This window comes from Saccopteryx bilineata, chromosome 2, assembly GCF_036850765.1.
Source record: "Saccopteryx bilineata isolate mSacBil1 chromosome 2, mSacBil1_pri_phased_curated, whole genome shotgun sequence".
Taxonomy (NCBI): domain Eukaryota; kingdom Metazoa; phylum Chordata; class Mammalia; order Chiroptera; family Emballonuridae; genus Saccopteryx; species Saccopteryx bilineata.
The window spans coordinates 275,711,546-275,727,209 of NC_089491.1; the positions used below are offsets into that span (position 1 = coordinate 275,711,546).

The window sequence follows — 15,664 nt, forward strand, 5'->3', positions numbered from 1 at the left end:
AGAGTGGGCCTCCCGGCCAGGCATGCCCCCCTGCCTTTCCTCCCACCAACTGCCCAGGTCCTCAGTGGACAGACCATGTGGGAACATCATGCACTGCTGCCCTGCTTGTGTGCACACTGGCCTGTGGGCTCTGTGAGCACAGGGGAGTGACAGGTTCACCCGGTGCAGTGTCTGCCCACGGGAGTGGGACCGCTGAGTGCCTGGTGAGCGGGTGAATGGACCTGTACTCTGCCCGCTGAAAACATCCCTTGTTTGCTAACGGGATACTACAGCGTTGATTCTGGGAACAGGATGGCCAAAGACACCTGTGGTGGAGTGCAGGGTCTACCGGGGAGCTTCTGGAGGCCAGCAGGGGCCATGCCAGGTAACTGGACCCTTCCAACCAGGAAAGGGGCTTGGCTGCAGCTTGGTGAGCCCAGGGCACAAGACCCCAATTCCTGTCTTGGAATTTCTAGAGAAGCCAGAAATCCAGAACAGCCTGAGACATCTGACTGTTAAAAATGTAAGAACACTGTGGACAAACTGAAGTGACCCTGCTGCTGTCAGTAGCCTCACCTCCTGCCATGTTCTTGAGCCCACACACTTCCTGCCAAGTGTTTGGCCCCCATTTTTGGCCAGCTGTGATGACCCACTCAGCTGTTCCCAAGGGAACAGGGCCATGCTTGTGCCGTGGGACATGGCCATCGTGTATTGTGATGACCCTGCCTGCCCTCTGGGCCTCCTCCCTGGGAGAGAAGATGACCTTTCATTTCTTTGCTCAGCAGTTCTCAGGAAGTACCATCCTGGGAGCTTCCCCCAGCAGAGGCATTGCGGACAGCGGGAAACTGGGAGTGTGCTTCTCTGGCTATGACCACCAGGGTGTCCTGGGAAAGGCCAGGCCTGACCCCCCAGGGAAGCCTGGGGCCTTCCTCCATCAGGAAGAGCTCCTGATTCCTGTGGACGGGTGGCTTTGGGAACTGTCAGGGGCAGGGATGAAGAGCCAGCCAGAGTAGCGGAAGCTGCAACCGTGCTGAGTTGGCACAGGGACTGGCCTTGTTCTTTGGTGCCAGGTCTTTGTGGGGGCACAATCAGTCTCTCTATGCAGGGAGGCACTGGGTTGGCAGCCAGGTTTGGGTGTTGCCTTCCACCCTCCATTCAGAATGCATGACCCTGAGTTCCTAGAGAGAGGGCACGACTGGCCCCTTACTCCCCAGTGAGTCACCTCTATAGAGAGTCTTTTTCTTCTGAAAACCCCACAAAGCTGCTACCAGCTGTTCAGCCTTTTTGCTGTCTTCCCCATTAGGTCGGGAAGGGCCCAAGATAGGGGTTTCATTTATCCTTACACCCCCAGCCTGGTGCAGGGCCTGCCATGCAGAGGTGACCAGCCCGTATTGCCCAGTGGAGTGAATGAATGCCCGAGCCACAGCAGCCAGCAGAGTGGTGGACAGCTCCCCCGACAAGACCAGAGACACACAGTGGACCAGCCTCTTACTGCGCTCAGTTTCCATGAACTTGACCTCCCAGCAAACCCTCGCTGACAGCCACACCAGAGGATGCTTGGTCTCTGATGGGAGCTGTCTGAGAAGGGCCTTGATTTTGGACCCCACTGTCCCCTAGGATGGCCGCCCCTCCACCCCTCCCAGAGGACCTAGCTCCGTCACGGAAGCATCTCACAAGTCCCAGCCAGCCCACGTGTCCCTGACCCTCGGTCCTGGCACAGGCTGACCCCTACTCCCTGGCTGTGGACTCTCGGAGGATGGGCACTTAAGGCTGGGTGTGGAGTAGGGGGGCCTTCCTTGTTCAGGTCTTTCCCGTTCAATTCCTGGTGTGGAACAGGGTGCCCCCAGGAGGGTGCCAAATGTGTTCTCCCAAACTCCTTCATCCAGACTTTTTGGTGAAGAGAATGGACCAAAAGGAAGGACAGGGAATTAATTCTTGGATGCAAATTCAATGGTGAAAAAGAAGCCAATCCAAACCCACGGGCTTCCGGGGCTTCCAGAGGCAGGGTGAGGCTCCTTGGATCCGGCCTAGAGCCCCAGCAGAGAGCAGGACGGGGGAAGAGGCCGTGCCTGGCCACTGACCTTGAGGGCATTGTGAGATGTGCCGCTGGGCCTGCGCCTGCCCCCGCCCTCCAGCTGCATCTCCAAGCACAGCTCTTCCTCGTCCTCCTCCATGATGTCCGAGAGGTCTGAGCCCCGGCTACTCTCGGTATGGTACTCGTCTCCATGGCAACAGTGCAGCTGGGGGCAGGAAGGGACATAGGTGAGCACCCCCGTGAGGCTCTGCTCCCTTCCCTGTTGACGCGTGAGCTCAAAAATGTGTCTGTGAGCGCAGAGACATGCCTCAGCATCCACGTACTGGTGAGCTGAGAGGGCCGTGGGAGGACCAGACAGGGCCCCCCAGGCTGAGCCCCAACAGGAACAGGCAGTGAGACCTGGGACTCCAGGCAGAACAACGCCGGGGCTAGGAAAGCATCTCTTTCTTGGTGCCACCAGCATCTCTAGCTTACGGGTGGACAAAGACACAAGGAGAGGTCGCACACCCAGGTGGCCACAGGGCTCAGGGACTGTAAATGGAGAGTGGTGGATGGTGTGGATGTGGGCTTCTATGCACCTTACCAAGGAGTTTAAGATTTCAAATAATAGTATGTGGTCTAAGATACACAGACACGCACACACGTACACACACGGGCTGTCTGGAGCACAGCCCAGGATGGCTGGGCAGCATCAAAACTCTGTGAGGCTGGACTCAGTCTGTGCCCAGCTTGTCGCAGACACAGGCTGGGGGCAGTGTTAGAGGTGTCACGGAAAAGCCTCTGGAAAGTGAAGGGTATACTTGGTCAGTGGCCTGACGAGGGCCCGGGTGACATGCACACCAGTTCAGCATTTCGGCCTCTCTCCCTGTCCTGCCTCCCAAGCACGTACAGCAAAGTGAGTCAAGTCGCAGCGTTCAAACTGCGCCCTGGCCGCACTCAGCTGTGTGAGCACAGCGCACGCATGGCAACTCTCTGTCCTGGCTCAGCGCTGTCAACTGGGGACAGTCCCCTGCTTTCTAGTACATGACCCGACGAATGTGTGAAACAGCATCCTGAGACATGTTGACTAAAATACCCCTCTTTCAATTACCACCCTAAAGACGGCCTGCAGGGAAAGAGGCAGCAGGAGGACCCTGGGCAGGAGGTTCCAGAAGGTTCCAGAAGTTCCGCCTGACTCGTGTCTGAGAGAGGTGGCCTGGAAAGTCCTCAGCGAGGGCAGTTTGCTGCGTCAGCTTCTGAGCTGCTCCAACCCTATCTCTTCCAGTCAGGCCCCAAGTACAAGACACAGAGGCGCGTGGGTTTTAAGTGATGAGGTCTTCAAAGGCCCCTGGGAATGAACCCCCCTACAGAAGAATGGTCTCACTTGATGCAAGACCAGTGATGAGTTAGCAATAAGCTAGGGCAGTGGTTGGCAAACTTATTAGTCAACAGAGCCAAATATCAATAGTACAACGATTGACATCTTTTGAGAGCCAAATTTTTTAAACTTAAACTATATAGGTAGGTATACTCTTTATCAAGGTAGCGCCCGCATGTGGTATTTTATGGAAGAGCCATACTCAAGGGGCCAAAGAGCCGCATGTGGCTCGTGAGCCTCACTTTGCTGACCAGGGAGCTAGGGGGTGGGACGAGGTGTCTGTTCCTTGCCAGGTAGGTCATCGATAAACCTCTGGTTCTAGCACAGGGAATCCCATGAATCAGTGGTGGGCACATGACCCTGGCCTGCCCAGTGAGAAGTCTCATGGAGGTACAGGGGAAATACTTCCCTCCCAGTCCAGAGGAAAGCGCTGAGGAGAAAGCCCTTCCTCCTTCCATGCACCCCTCCTTTCTTATTGGGATGCTGTCCTACGAGAGTGCGATTACTGGAGCTGTGGTAGCTACTTCGTAACCATAAGGAAGATCAGAAGGACAGAAGATTTGGAACCCAGAGTCTGGATACAGCCAAGCAACTGAATTAACTTTGCAACTTCCTAACTGAACTTCCTGGGTACAGGGAATTCAGTGTCTTTGTTGTCTTAGTCACTCTGAGCTGGGCATTCTGTTTCTTGTGCTAAAATCAATGCATGTAGAATTAATTTATAAAGAAGCTGATGCTTGGAGAAGCTGGGTAGCTTGCCTGCAGCTTCAATGGCAGCGGAAGCCAGTGACAGCCCCTTGCCCTGCTATAGGAATATGTGTTGAAAGTGTTTGGTGTCTTCAAGCTCTGACACCACACAATCTGAGGACTCTCAGACCCTCCCCTCCTGCTGTCAAGTATTAGTCTGTGGTATCATTAGAAGCTGCATGGTCAGAACCTGGACACAAACCCACCCCAACTGAATTTGTTGTTTATGAGCCCGGCCTGGACATCCTGTCACTCAGAGCACAGGATACTGACCATTTTTTTCCCCGTGATGCCCAGCACATAGCAGATGCCCAGCGAACATTTACCTGGTCCATGAAAATGAATCGACACACGGTGGGTTTTGCCTAAGCTGACCCCAGGTGGTTATGTGCGGAGATGCCTGGCTCACAGAATTGCCACGTGACCAGGTTCTAGCACAGGGCAGTCAAGGCGGGAGCCTCACATTCAGACTTTTGAAACTGTATCCAAATGAGGTCCCAAATGCACAGACATCATTAAATCTAAACTTCCCAGAGCAACTAAGATTGCTGTCCTGTGGCCCAGCCACCTCCTCATCTTTCTCGGGGACCCAAGGGGTGTCGTGACCTCCAGAGGCCTGTGCGGGGCTGTACTCACTGGCTTGCCAAGCTCGGAACCCTTCAGGAACTCGTCCACCGACGCGCCCCTCCGCTTGACGTCTGGGGACTCGTAGCCGTCTTCCTCGTCGGAGTTGGCGTACTGCCCGCCCCTCTCCAGGAAGACGCTCCTTTTCTCTAGCTTGGAAGGAAAGGAGAGACGCGGGTGAGCAGAGAGACCACATGACCCCAGGGTTGCAGAGGGAAGGAGGTGTTCTGATGCCCAGGTTAGCTGGGCTCGCTCTCCCTCCGCCCAGCCCAGCCGACAGCCGCCCCCCTCCCCCACCCCGCCAGGAGGCACTATGCGCAGAAGGCCCGGGTCAGAAACTGCGTGGCTCCGGGTGGGTTTCTGAAGCTGCCGGGCCTGCGACACAGGCCAGCGTCCCTCCCTCTCCTGCTCACGCTCACTGGAACCAGGTCTGGACACTGCTGGAAGGAACTTATGGCTACCAGTGAAAAGCCTGGCTCTTAATGTGGCCACTTAGCACTTTCTTGAAAAATGAATCTCACATGTTTGCTCTCCACATCTGAGAGGGGAACCTGGCCAGAGGCCAGCAGCCCCAGGTGTCCCTGGGCCCCTCTCTGTCTCCAGCTGCTCTCGGGTTCCTGTGGGGGAGGGTTCTCAGGGTTGTAGGGTGCTTGGCTGCCATCAGACAGAGCAGGGGCCATATCATCTGCCAGGCCTTCCTGCTCATGGGGTGTCGTCATAGTTCCACGCTCAAACAGCTAGGCTTCTGCTCTGTGAGAGGTCAGAGCAGCGGACAGTGGCCTGTGATAAACGGGCATGTTCCACAGCTTTTCCGTAATCAAAGGCCACAGATTGGTGTTTAATTGCTTTTTAAGCATAAAGGCTAATACTGAACAAATTGGGAGGTTTTGCCCAGAAACCTGGCTTGCAATGTTTCAAGAAGCTACATGGCTGTCACAGCAGCTCTCCTGCTCCCTGGAGTCCTGGACATGACCTTCCTCTCGGCTCTGACCTGCGGGGGCTCCCTGCCCCTGCCCTCAGCCTCCGGGGTTCTCCCGGCATTAGCTTTCAGAGAAGGCGCTGCCAGGAGCACTGTCCTGGAGAGACCCTGCAGGCTGGCTGGGAGGACCACGGACCCTGTTGCCCTCTGCCAGGGCCCTGACCATGCAGCAGACAGCTGGGCAGCCTGGAAGACGGGTGCTGGGCTTGTCCCCAGCAGGGGGAGGAGCCGGGCTTGTCCCTGGCAGGGCAGGCGCCGGGCCCAGCTAAGAGGACAGCAGGCTCACCTCACAGGGGTTTCTGAACCTTCACGCCTCTCTGCACACGCCACCTGGAACATGACCCCATACACTCTGTCCCCATGACCCAGATGAGTCCTAAGAAGGCCCAGGCAGACATATGTGCTACACATACATGTATGTAAACATGTCTACCTATACATGTACCTGTCTCTGCATAAGTGTACACACACATACACACACAGAGCGAGAACTCAGAAGTGAGCAGGGCCAGGTGCTGTGCCCCATTTAGGAAGATGGCCCCCCCCAGGCAACCCCAGGAGGCACCTCCAGATCACTGGACACAAACCAAAGCCTGGTTAGGGGTGGTCACAGCCACTTGCTAAGCCAGCTGGTAGGTGACTGCTGCCTCTGGTTACTCGAGTCCCTGTTTGCAAAGTGAGAACACAGTTTGATCCCATCAGGATCAGGCCTAACAAGCAACCCGAGGGGAGAGTGGGGGACACACGTGACATCCACAGTGCTGAGCGCTTGGGTAGAAGGCCCATCTCAGCCAGGGTGGGGGGTCAGCGTGCACCCAGGAGCAGTGGGGACTGTGGGGGGCCAGCCTTACCCTGCTGCTCTCAGCCACTCTCTGCGCGGCTTCCCGGGCCATAGCCTTGGCGACGGAGGTGGACACGGGGGCCCCCTGCGGCTGCGGGAGGATCCGGCTGGGCGAGGGTGACCGCCTGCCCTGCAGGCTGGGCGGCTCCAGCATGTGCCCATGGGCAGGCGCCCGGCTGTGCTCCCAGGCCTCGTCCACTCTGACGTGGGGACCCAGGTGGTCGTCTTTGGTATCGGGGGCTCCGGCACTTGCTAATGGCTTCAGTGTGGGCGTGGCTCTCGGGGGGGCTGGAGGCACCAGGAGGTTGGGGGGGACAGCAGCAATGGCGGAGTCGATGGACTCACCCTGCGCAGACAGGGTCCGCACGCTCACACCCTTGGCTTCCAGACTCTGCAGCCGCACCAGCTCCACGGCCGTACCGTCTGCCGTGGGGGCAATCACCTCCGCCACCTGCCACAGAGAGAGCCCACTCATAGGCCACTGGCAGCCGCCAGCCCCTTCCTGTACCACTGAGCAGGGCCCGCCTCCGATGCCTGCTGTGGCTGGGGACTGGGGCCCCATCTACGTCCAGCTCCACCACACTGCGCAGCCTGGACGTCCAGTGAGTTTCAGAGAGCAGAATAGGCGGGGAGGCCTGCAGATATCAGGACTCCCCGGTGGTCGGAGGGCTGGAGGACCGATTAGGCCCATGGAGGAAAAGGCTTCCATGTCCAGAACCAACTCAGAGACAGATTCAGGGGCACAGAGGGGTCAGTGCACGAGGTTCATCACGGCCAAAGCTGGGCAGGAGGAAGGCCGGGCTGAGGCCAGAATGGGCTTCCTGTCCAGTGGAGACAGATCTGGACTGCCTGGACGGGGAGCAGAAAGGGCCATGCAGCCTGCAGGGAGGACGCTCAAGGTGGGAACAGGAGGAAGTGTGGACACTCACGTCCACCTCAGATCAGCCTTTGCTCCTCAGGGGGACTGAGGCCAGGTGGGTGGAAGATGGACAGAAGCTCCCACCCCAAAGGCCGTGTCTAATCCGTGTTCTAGGATAGGGCTGGAGCTGGGGCCGAGTTTCCTGACACTAGACACTGTGGTCAAGGCCTGGCCATTTGTTAGTGTGAGGACTAATGGGGGAGAGTCAGTCTGGGGGAATCTGTAAGCCCGTCATCCATAGAGGGGCCGTGATATTGGGGCACTTGAGACAGGTGGATTCTGAATACAGGGAGCAGGAGAACAAGAAAGGTCCAGATGAGCAGGGCATCTGTGGGAGGCAGGCAGAGAATTCTGGAAAGGGGGAAGGGACGGAGGAGGAGGGGACAGTACTCGGTGTTCTGCGGTGACCCGGGGGAGGGCAGGTGGCAGGTGTCTAACAAGTGCTGGGGGTTGGGCTGCCAAGGAGGGAGGGAGGACACTCCCGGCAGTCTCCTCTCCATAGAGAAGGTATAAAAACTCCTGGGGCAGGCTTCCCACCCCAACGACTCACCCTCTGCCCTTTCGCATACACGCCGTAGCCCGTAACGTTGGCCCCGTTGGACAGCCCGGTGGGGGTCAGAGCAGGCGGCTTCCAGGAGACATGGACGGTTGCTGGGGTGGCCCCAGCTTGGATGGTGACATCTTGTGGGGGAGCCGGAGGACCTGGGGACAGAGGCAGAGAACTTTTTTCACGGCATAGCCCTTGGCAGGTGAAGTGTTGCTAGGATGGGCTGGTCTCACCTGGAAAGGTCATTTGTTCGAGTACCAACTCCCAGTTGTTACGTAAATGAGTCATGGGGAACATGGTCGGCCGTGTTGTTTTAACTTTGAGTGACAGGTGGCCAGAGGTGCATTACAGTGTTCACTCGGCAAGGCATGTAAGTAAATCACTGCTGTGCACCCAAAACTCACATGCAATTTATGTCCACTCCACTTCAATAAAATAAAAAATAAATAAAAAACATGAGAAAAAGAAGGTGCCGGGCAAGGCGGGGAGATGGGCATGAGAGAGCAGAGGAGGGTGCCCTATGGGCTGTGTCCTGGGGAACCACGGCTCAGTTCTGTCTGTGGTTAGACGGAGCCGCCTGGCTGTCCCCAGGCCCACCTGTGACACAGGCCTTGACCAGTCAGTGCACCCCAGCTAAAAGATGGCTGAGGGGACCCCAGCGTTTGGCAGAGGTGACAAGACTCTCCCCACCCCATCACTCTCTCAAAAGAGAACGAGAGCCTAGACCATGTGTCACCCATGCCGTTTCCTTGTGGGAAGTTCAAGAGACAGGGCTCTGGCGACACCACCTGAACTTGGGAATCAGCTCTGTAGACATCCTGCCTGTAGCCCAGGAAGGGGCCTCCCCAGATCCCTAGTTTGCCGACACCCTGACCTGGGCTTGCAGCCCCCGCAGTGGGGAGAGGTGAATGTGGGCCTCTCAGCCACCCTGTTTGGGTAACTGTGTCACAGCAGCTCAGGCGGCCTGGGAGTTAACCTGTGGGACATGCTATGTGCCTTCTCCTGGGTCCTGTCCCCTTCTCTCCAGGAAGCCTCTCCCAACTGCCCCCATGGACACGCGGTCACCTCTCCCCTTGTCCCAGTGGAGTCCGGGTCTGGGGTCTTGTTCCTCCCCAGCACTGAACACAGGACCCCACGTTCATGGCTGTGTCCCAACAACAACAGGCAGGACATCAGACTGTCATATAACCAGTGAGGACACACCGCTCATGACCTCGTAGAGTCGGTCAGGCCCCAGTCTAGTGTGGACTCCGGGGACACCAAGGAATGAATGTGGAGTCAGTTCTGTGTTGGAAAGCCGATCGCATGGTCAGTGGGAGACAGAAGGCAGATGTTCAGTGAAATGCTAATGAACTGTAACTCTAGCGAGGAATGAGGTGGGGCAGGTGAAGGATGGGGACAGGCCAGGGCAGCATGTCGGAACTGTGACCCCCACGGGGCTGAGGAAGGCCCTGGGGAACAGCTTGTGTCCTCAAATGTCCCCGCAGGGACACGTGCTCTGCCCCCAGATGGCCGCTCTTCCCCGGGAGTGCAGGGCCCTCCACCTGGCCACACTGGATGGCGGCCTCATCCACGCTCTGGGGGTGGGGGGGTTGACGCCCCTTCCCTGAGCAGCACCAGGATCCAGTAAGTCAGACAGCGAGCAGACCCAGCAGGCTCGTCCGTGTCACTGCCTGCAGCTCCCTGGAGTGTGTGGGGGGGTGTGGCCGTCCTCCCTCCAGTGACGGCAAGGACACCAAGGAGGGGACAGGGTTGCGCAGTGGACATGCACAGAACCCAAACAGCAGGTATGGAGGAGCCCCTCTTCCACACAGTCCGCCCAGGTGTGTGATTTGTATCAAACAAAACAACAAGGAGTGCGGGTGCTCTGTTCACATGGCAGGTGGCTGGGAGGAGCCAGATGGGCCCTGCTATGTCCTGGGCCACAGGTCCTGCCTCTCGGCTCCAGGACAAGCCCCGGCCATGCAGGCATCAAAGGAAGAATTTCCAACACCGTGGCCCCAAACACAATCCAAGTTCCCTCTCTTTCCATGTCATGCACCACACATGTACACACACATACACGCACTTACACACACATGTCCTGTGTCTCACTGGTGACTTAGGGACCCCCAGGATAACTTAGCTGCATACGTACAGCTCTCCCCTCCTGCTCCCATACCCCACCACCCTCTGTCCCCACAGGTGACCCCCAGGAGGGCAGGCTCACCGGCAGGCAGAGTGGAGAACTCCACAAAGGCCTCCTTCTTCTCCCTCTGCTCCAAGGGCAGCTGCCACGGCATCTGGTGGGGCCTGGCCAGGACCTTGACCTTGTAGGCCGTGTCGGGCCGGAGGTTGAAGAACTGGTACTTGTACCTGGCCGCCTTGACCACATCCAGCTCCTCCTCGTTGAGGAAGATCACGTGGCTGTAGTTGCTGTTGGTGGGCAGCCAGGACAGCTGGGCAGAGATCTGGGTGATGTTGTCCACCCGCAGGTGGGAGGGGGCCACCACCACATCCTTGCCCACGAGCAGCGTGCACCGCAGCTGGTCCGAGCTGCCCCTGCTTGTCATGCACTGCACAGACACGCGGTGGGTGCAGGCCGCCATGTTCAGCTTCTCCACCAGGGCCTTAGTTCTGCCCACGAGCGGGAGGCTCAGGCGCGGCTCCTGGTCCACCAGCACGGTGTAGCCGCCCACGGTCCCCCACCCCGGCGGCACGGCCGGGGGCTCCCAGCCCACAATGACACTTTTGGCAAGTTGTTTGATGAGGGTGATTTTCCTCGGGTAAGGCACAATGTCTTCTCCAACGTCGTCGATGTGCACATCCAGTGTCCCCACGCCATTGTCGGTGACGCCCGCGTCCAGGTGAGTGGGCGAGTGCAGGTCAAGGATACTCTCCCCGTCCAGGCCGAGACCAGATTGGTTGATGAAGTTCTGACCCTGCTCGGTCCCCAGTGTGCTTAGCCGAGACTCGCTGTCCTGGACAAAGTCCACAAAGTTGGAGGGCACCAGACCCCTCTGCCCGTCCAGGAGTTCACCTGCTGGGGGCAACACCACGTTACTAGGGGACCTCTCTCTGGTTCGTGAGACAGTCTAACTTCCGTGTTCTGTCCATCTGAGAGGCTCCGAAGCCCAGTGGGGATGACCGTCCCCCCCCACTTCGGAGTCTGAGGGGAAGGCTTGCTTGGCGGTCAAGCGACTCGGGGACTGGGAAGTGCTGTGCTGTGGTCTGATCCTAGCAGACCCCCGTCTGAGGGATGTCTGACAGGCCCACGAGAAGCCATCACAGCCATCTGTTTAATCAGTCCTGGGTTCTACCAGAGCAAATGAGGCCCCCGACTCTGCTCTGTGCCCTGTCACAAGTGCGGGTCTGGACCAGTCAGCCCTTGCCTGGATGGGGCTCCAGCCTCGCTGAACCCAGGGAAGATGGTAACGATGGTGGTGGTGACTGTGGTGTGAGGGGAATGACAGCTCACATCTGCTGAGCCAAGACCATGCCCCAGGCCCTCCTCTGGCCTATCTGTGCCCCGTTATCCTCACTGCCTCCCCGGGGCAGGGGGGCGGGGCTCTCCATTCCACAGCAGGGGAAACTGAGGCATCAAGGGGTGATGACCTCAGGCACAGACGTCTACAGTGGTGGGGAAATCAGCAACACTGATGTGAATTTGAGTGTTGAAATGTTTCTGCCATCAGCTGTGGTGAAACGGTGCACAGTGACTATCACTAATCGAAGTGACTCAGCCCCCAGGCGAGGCGGCTGCCACTCGTGGACAGCCGGAGAACACCCAGGACCAGCCTGTGTGTCAGCCTGGAAGCAACTCCTCGAGCCTGTGAGCTGGGCAGGTCACAGTGCTGCTCAGGGAACAGAGAGAGACCCCACACCCTGCTCTTTGTGACAGGCGATCAGGATGCTTGGGGAACTGAGGAACCCTGATTTATAAAGCTGCTATCATAGAATCCCCCTCAAGCTATAAAGGTCACAAAAGGTTATGCATTTCGGGTGGAAAAGCTCACATCCCTGATTCCACGTAGAGAGATGACCGTTAAGGGGTGATCGGCAGGATGGGGCACCAGGCCACCCTCAGCGAACAGCAGGTTGTGGGGTCACCCTGATCCAGGGAGGCCGCCTGGACGGGCCTGCCGGAGAGGACACTGATGGGGACTCGGTGCTGGGCAGCAGCACAGAAAAGGGCGCAGAGAGCCCGCGGGTACCGGACATCCGCCAGCCCTGTGTCTGAGTGGCTGTCTGGGAAACTGCAGTGGTTACTATCTGCATCTTCCCCAAGGCCTGTGCTCAGAGCAGTTATCATAGGGGACCCACCTGGTCACCAGAAAGGGGACCCTGGAGGGTGAGGGTGGAGGTCAGAGCCGAGCACCAGCCAACAGGAGTGACTAGGGACCAGGCCTGTCCCACAGGCCCTGGACCAGTGAGTGCAGTGGGGGGGCCTGGACACGTGCACCGACCACCCACTGCACTCTAACAGACCTTCATAGAAGCCATCCTCATCCATGTCCCCGTAGACGTAGAGGTACTTCCCCGCCGTGAGGGGCAGCTCGGCTTCCGGGTTCTCATTGGGCCCGTCAAAGGGGTTATAACTACAGGAGAAGCAAAACTCATTCAGGAGACGCACCGACAGAGGCCGGTCATGGCCCTGCCGGCACTAGCGGCTCTCCACAGACCCGTGTGACAGGCCCGTGTCAACGACGCAGCTCTCTGTGCACTGAAACGCCAGCTTGCTCTCAGAGATTTAAGACAGACATCTTCTGAAACCCAGCTGTGCATCTGCCAACTTTGTATCAGGTGGATGTATCTATAATTCTAATGTTTCTGTTCACATAGCTCAGTTCTAACATAACTCTCAATTTCCAAATTAGTAAGCAAAGAAGAAGATCATTAATGCTGTAATGTTTCCACTTTTACCCTTTAGCAAAGGGAGGAACGCGCGTCACATATGCCCTTTAGTAACCTGCCTGTTTTTCACACTTCACAATATGGCATGACTCTTTCCGCCTCATGAAATAATGTATCATGGCCCTTTTAATGGGTGCATAATATTCCACTGGATAGATGAACATACTTTAACTCTCTAATGTGGGCACTGCTGTTGCTTCCAACTCCAGGCAAATGCAACCAGTGTTGCGTCAATGTCTTTACAAAGCCCTCTGCCCACTCTCTCCCCGCAGATGAGTCCCTTAGAAGTATATTTGGTCACAGCCATGCACTTTTCTGAGGTCTTGGGGATGCATCTTCAAAAATCATGACACCTGGACACACTGCTCTACCTTCCATCCCTGCTGGGAGTATCAAAGTGCACCATATCCTCAAGTCCTCAAAATACTGGAATGGACATCTTTTAAAGTCATGCCCAACTTATAAATAAAACACTTGTTACATAAATTTTGGATTTTCTAGTTAAAAGATTAATCTGAAACAATAGAAAAGCTCCAATAAAAAAATAAAAGGGCCATTCCTATGGGTCAGGGGTGACAACCATGCACTGTAAGGTTGTAACAACCGCACGCTAGTTTGCACAAACATATTCCTGTGAGGTCACAGGCTCTGTTGGATCTCATTAAATCTCTGTGGGAAAAGCAGGACAGACAATCTTATTCCCAATTGTAGTAGCCCAACAAGGAGAGCGGACAGGACGAAGTCACGAGCTTGTAAGTGGTGGGGGTGTGACCAGAATTCAGGCCCCCATCCCCGCATCTGCCCCCAGGCCCTGCACTCACAGAGGACCCCTGGTGCGGAGAGTGTGGCCTCACCTGTAGCGGGCGACACACAGGTGCACCTTCCCCGAGTACCTCTGCTTGGGGGGGTTGGCATTTCGTTCATTGTCCATCTGTCAACACAAGTGACATTCGGTTATGAAGCGGTGGTCTCACATTCCATGGGGGAGGGGTACAGAATCATCCTGCAGTCCCATGGGGCTACGCAGCCTCAGAGGGTGGAGTTCCCAGAAGATACCGCGGCCCCTCAGCCCAGGGACAAAGCCATGCAGACTCCTAGGTCACACAGAGGACCTTTACAAAGAACAGACTCAGAGTGAGGACCTTCCCCACCTAATTAAGGCATGGAGTGCCCTGAGCCAGGTCCTGAGAGGATCCTTGGAAAACAAAGGGAGACAATGGCTTGTGCCCTATGCTCTCAAGGGCTCAGTCCAGGGAGGGAGAGACACGCCCACCACGCTCAGGGCTTAGGGTATGAGACACCCAAGAAGACAGCATGGAGAAGGAGACCGGGGCTCTTTCCTCCCAGCTCCCCAGTCTTGATGTCTATAGAACACAAAGACTCTGCTCACGGTGGCCCCTTACTCAGCCCCTCATTGGTCCTGGGCTGGGGGGTGAGCACGAGCTGTTGTGACCATGCTCCCTGGGACGGGGCAGCCGCACCCCCCCCCTTCCTCATCACACACGGTCTGCCCAGTGGTCGGCATGGGCTTCTAACACAGGAATCAGACTGTGTCACCCCCCCCCAGACTTTCCTTGGTCTCCAGTGGACTTCCCTGTGGCCCAGGGGTCAACTCGGTCTCCCACCCTCCCCACTCCTCTCCACACAGACAGGCTCCAGGGCTCCCTCATCAGCACAACGTGACACCCACTCCCCCATCTTGTCCCGCCGGGTCACCGGCTTGTGTCGTCAGTGTTGCCTGACGTGCTCCATGTTGGCTTGTTCATGGTCTGTTACCCCAGGAACACAGGGACAGGGTCCTCAGCCCTCACGTGCCCCCCCCCCCATGGTGGGAGCTCAGTGAGACCGGCTGAGGGAGTTCATGGGCAGTGGGGCGGAGAGACCCAGGAGGAGGAGGAGGGTGGGGAGAACCGTCAGTGTCCACACCAGACGTCACGGCACAGGCCGGCCAGCGGGCCTCTCCCGGGACGGGACTCACGTCTGACTCAAATCTGCATTTTGGGCCTCCAGATCTTGACAGGAAGGTGGGCCTGACCGACAGAGGCTCTGGCTTGTCCCGGGGAAGCTGCAGGGGCCGGATGTAGTCCCCGATCGCAGTGCGGCTTCCGAAGGCACTCTCCTGACCTGGCCGCAGGCATCGAGACAGCGGGAAGAAGAGATGACGTGATAAAGCGCCTTTGCCGTCTGCCCACCCCCCATCATTGGCATCTGCTCTGGACCCGTAGCTGGGACCCACCATCCCCCACTCTCAGTCCATTCTGGATGTCCATCAGGCAAAGTCTGTCCCGGGACAGTGGCTGGGGGTGACAGGGCTGCCATGTGAGGCAGACGGTCCTGCCACAGTCAGAGAACTGAGGGGCGTCACCCCCTCCCTGGCTGAGCACAGAGGTCACACAGCACACATGATGTGCATGGCAGCCCGTCACCACCAGGGGGATACTGTGCGTGTGAGGAGGGAGCCTGCTGCTGGGGGCGGCCTGCACACTGGACCCTGGTGACCAGTGGTGGCCGTGGAGCTGCCCACCCAGCTTGTCACCCACGCCAGAGAACAAACTCCCCTTTGCTCATACCAGCTCAGGCTGGCTCTGCTGTCCCTTAGGATCCACAGGGTCCAAACTGACACACAGGGTGGCCAAAGACACTTCTGACAAGAGACTTACAAGGACCATAAAGCTCTCTGCCCATCCTGTCCTCCCAGGATGCAAGACAGCTGCTAAGCCCTGTCCCTGTCACACGGTGGGAG

At 57.5% G+C, this 15,664-nt stretch overlaps 1 protein-coding gene across 15 annotated transcripts in view; it reads right to left on the reverse strand.

The window, feature by feature from the left end:
* The window catches only part of RIMBP2 (RIMS binding protein 2), a 136,086-nt gene that overhangs the window by 14,523 nt on the left and 105,899 nt on the right, over positions 1-15,664 (reverse strand). For 8 of the 15 annotated variants that reach the window (XM_066260837.1, XM_066260836.1, XM_066260839.1 and 5 more), the window contains 8 exons: positions 14,900-15,045; positions 13,776-13,852; positions 12,496-12,605; positions 10,238-11,050; positions 8,032-8,183; positions 6,573-7,013; positions 4,755-4,895; positions 2,061-2,219 (listed from right to left, as the gene is read on the reverse strand). In XM_066260837.1, coding sequence (XP_066116934.1) covers positions 2,061-2,219; positions 4,755-4,895; positions 6,573-7,013; positions 8,032-8,183; positions 10,238-11,050; positions 12,496-12,605; positions 13,776-13,852; positions 14,900-15,045 — 2,039 coding nt within the window. The remainder of the gene's footprint in view (positions 1-2,060; positions 2,220-4,754; positions 4,896-6,572; positions 7,014-8,031; positions 8,184-10,237; positions 11,051-12,495; positions 12,606-13,775; positions 13,853-14,899; positions 15,046-15,664) is intronic. The other 7 variants (XM_066260847.1, XM_066260840.1, XM_066260846.1 and 4 more) reach the window with 1 other exon arrangement.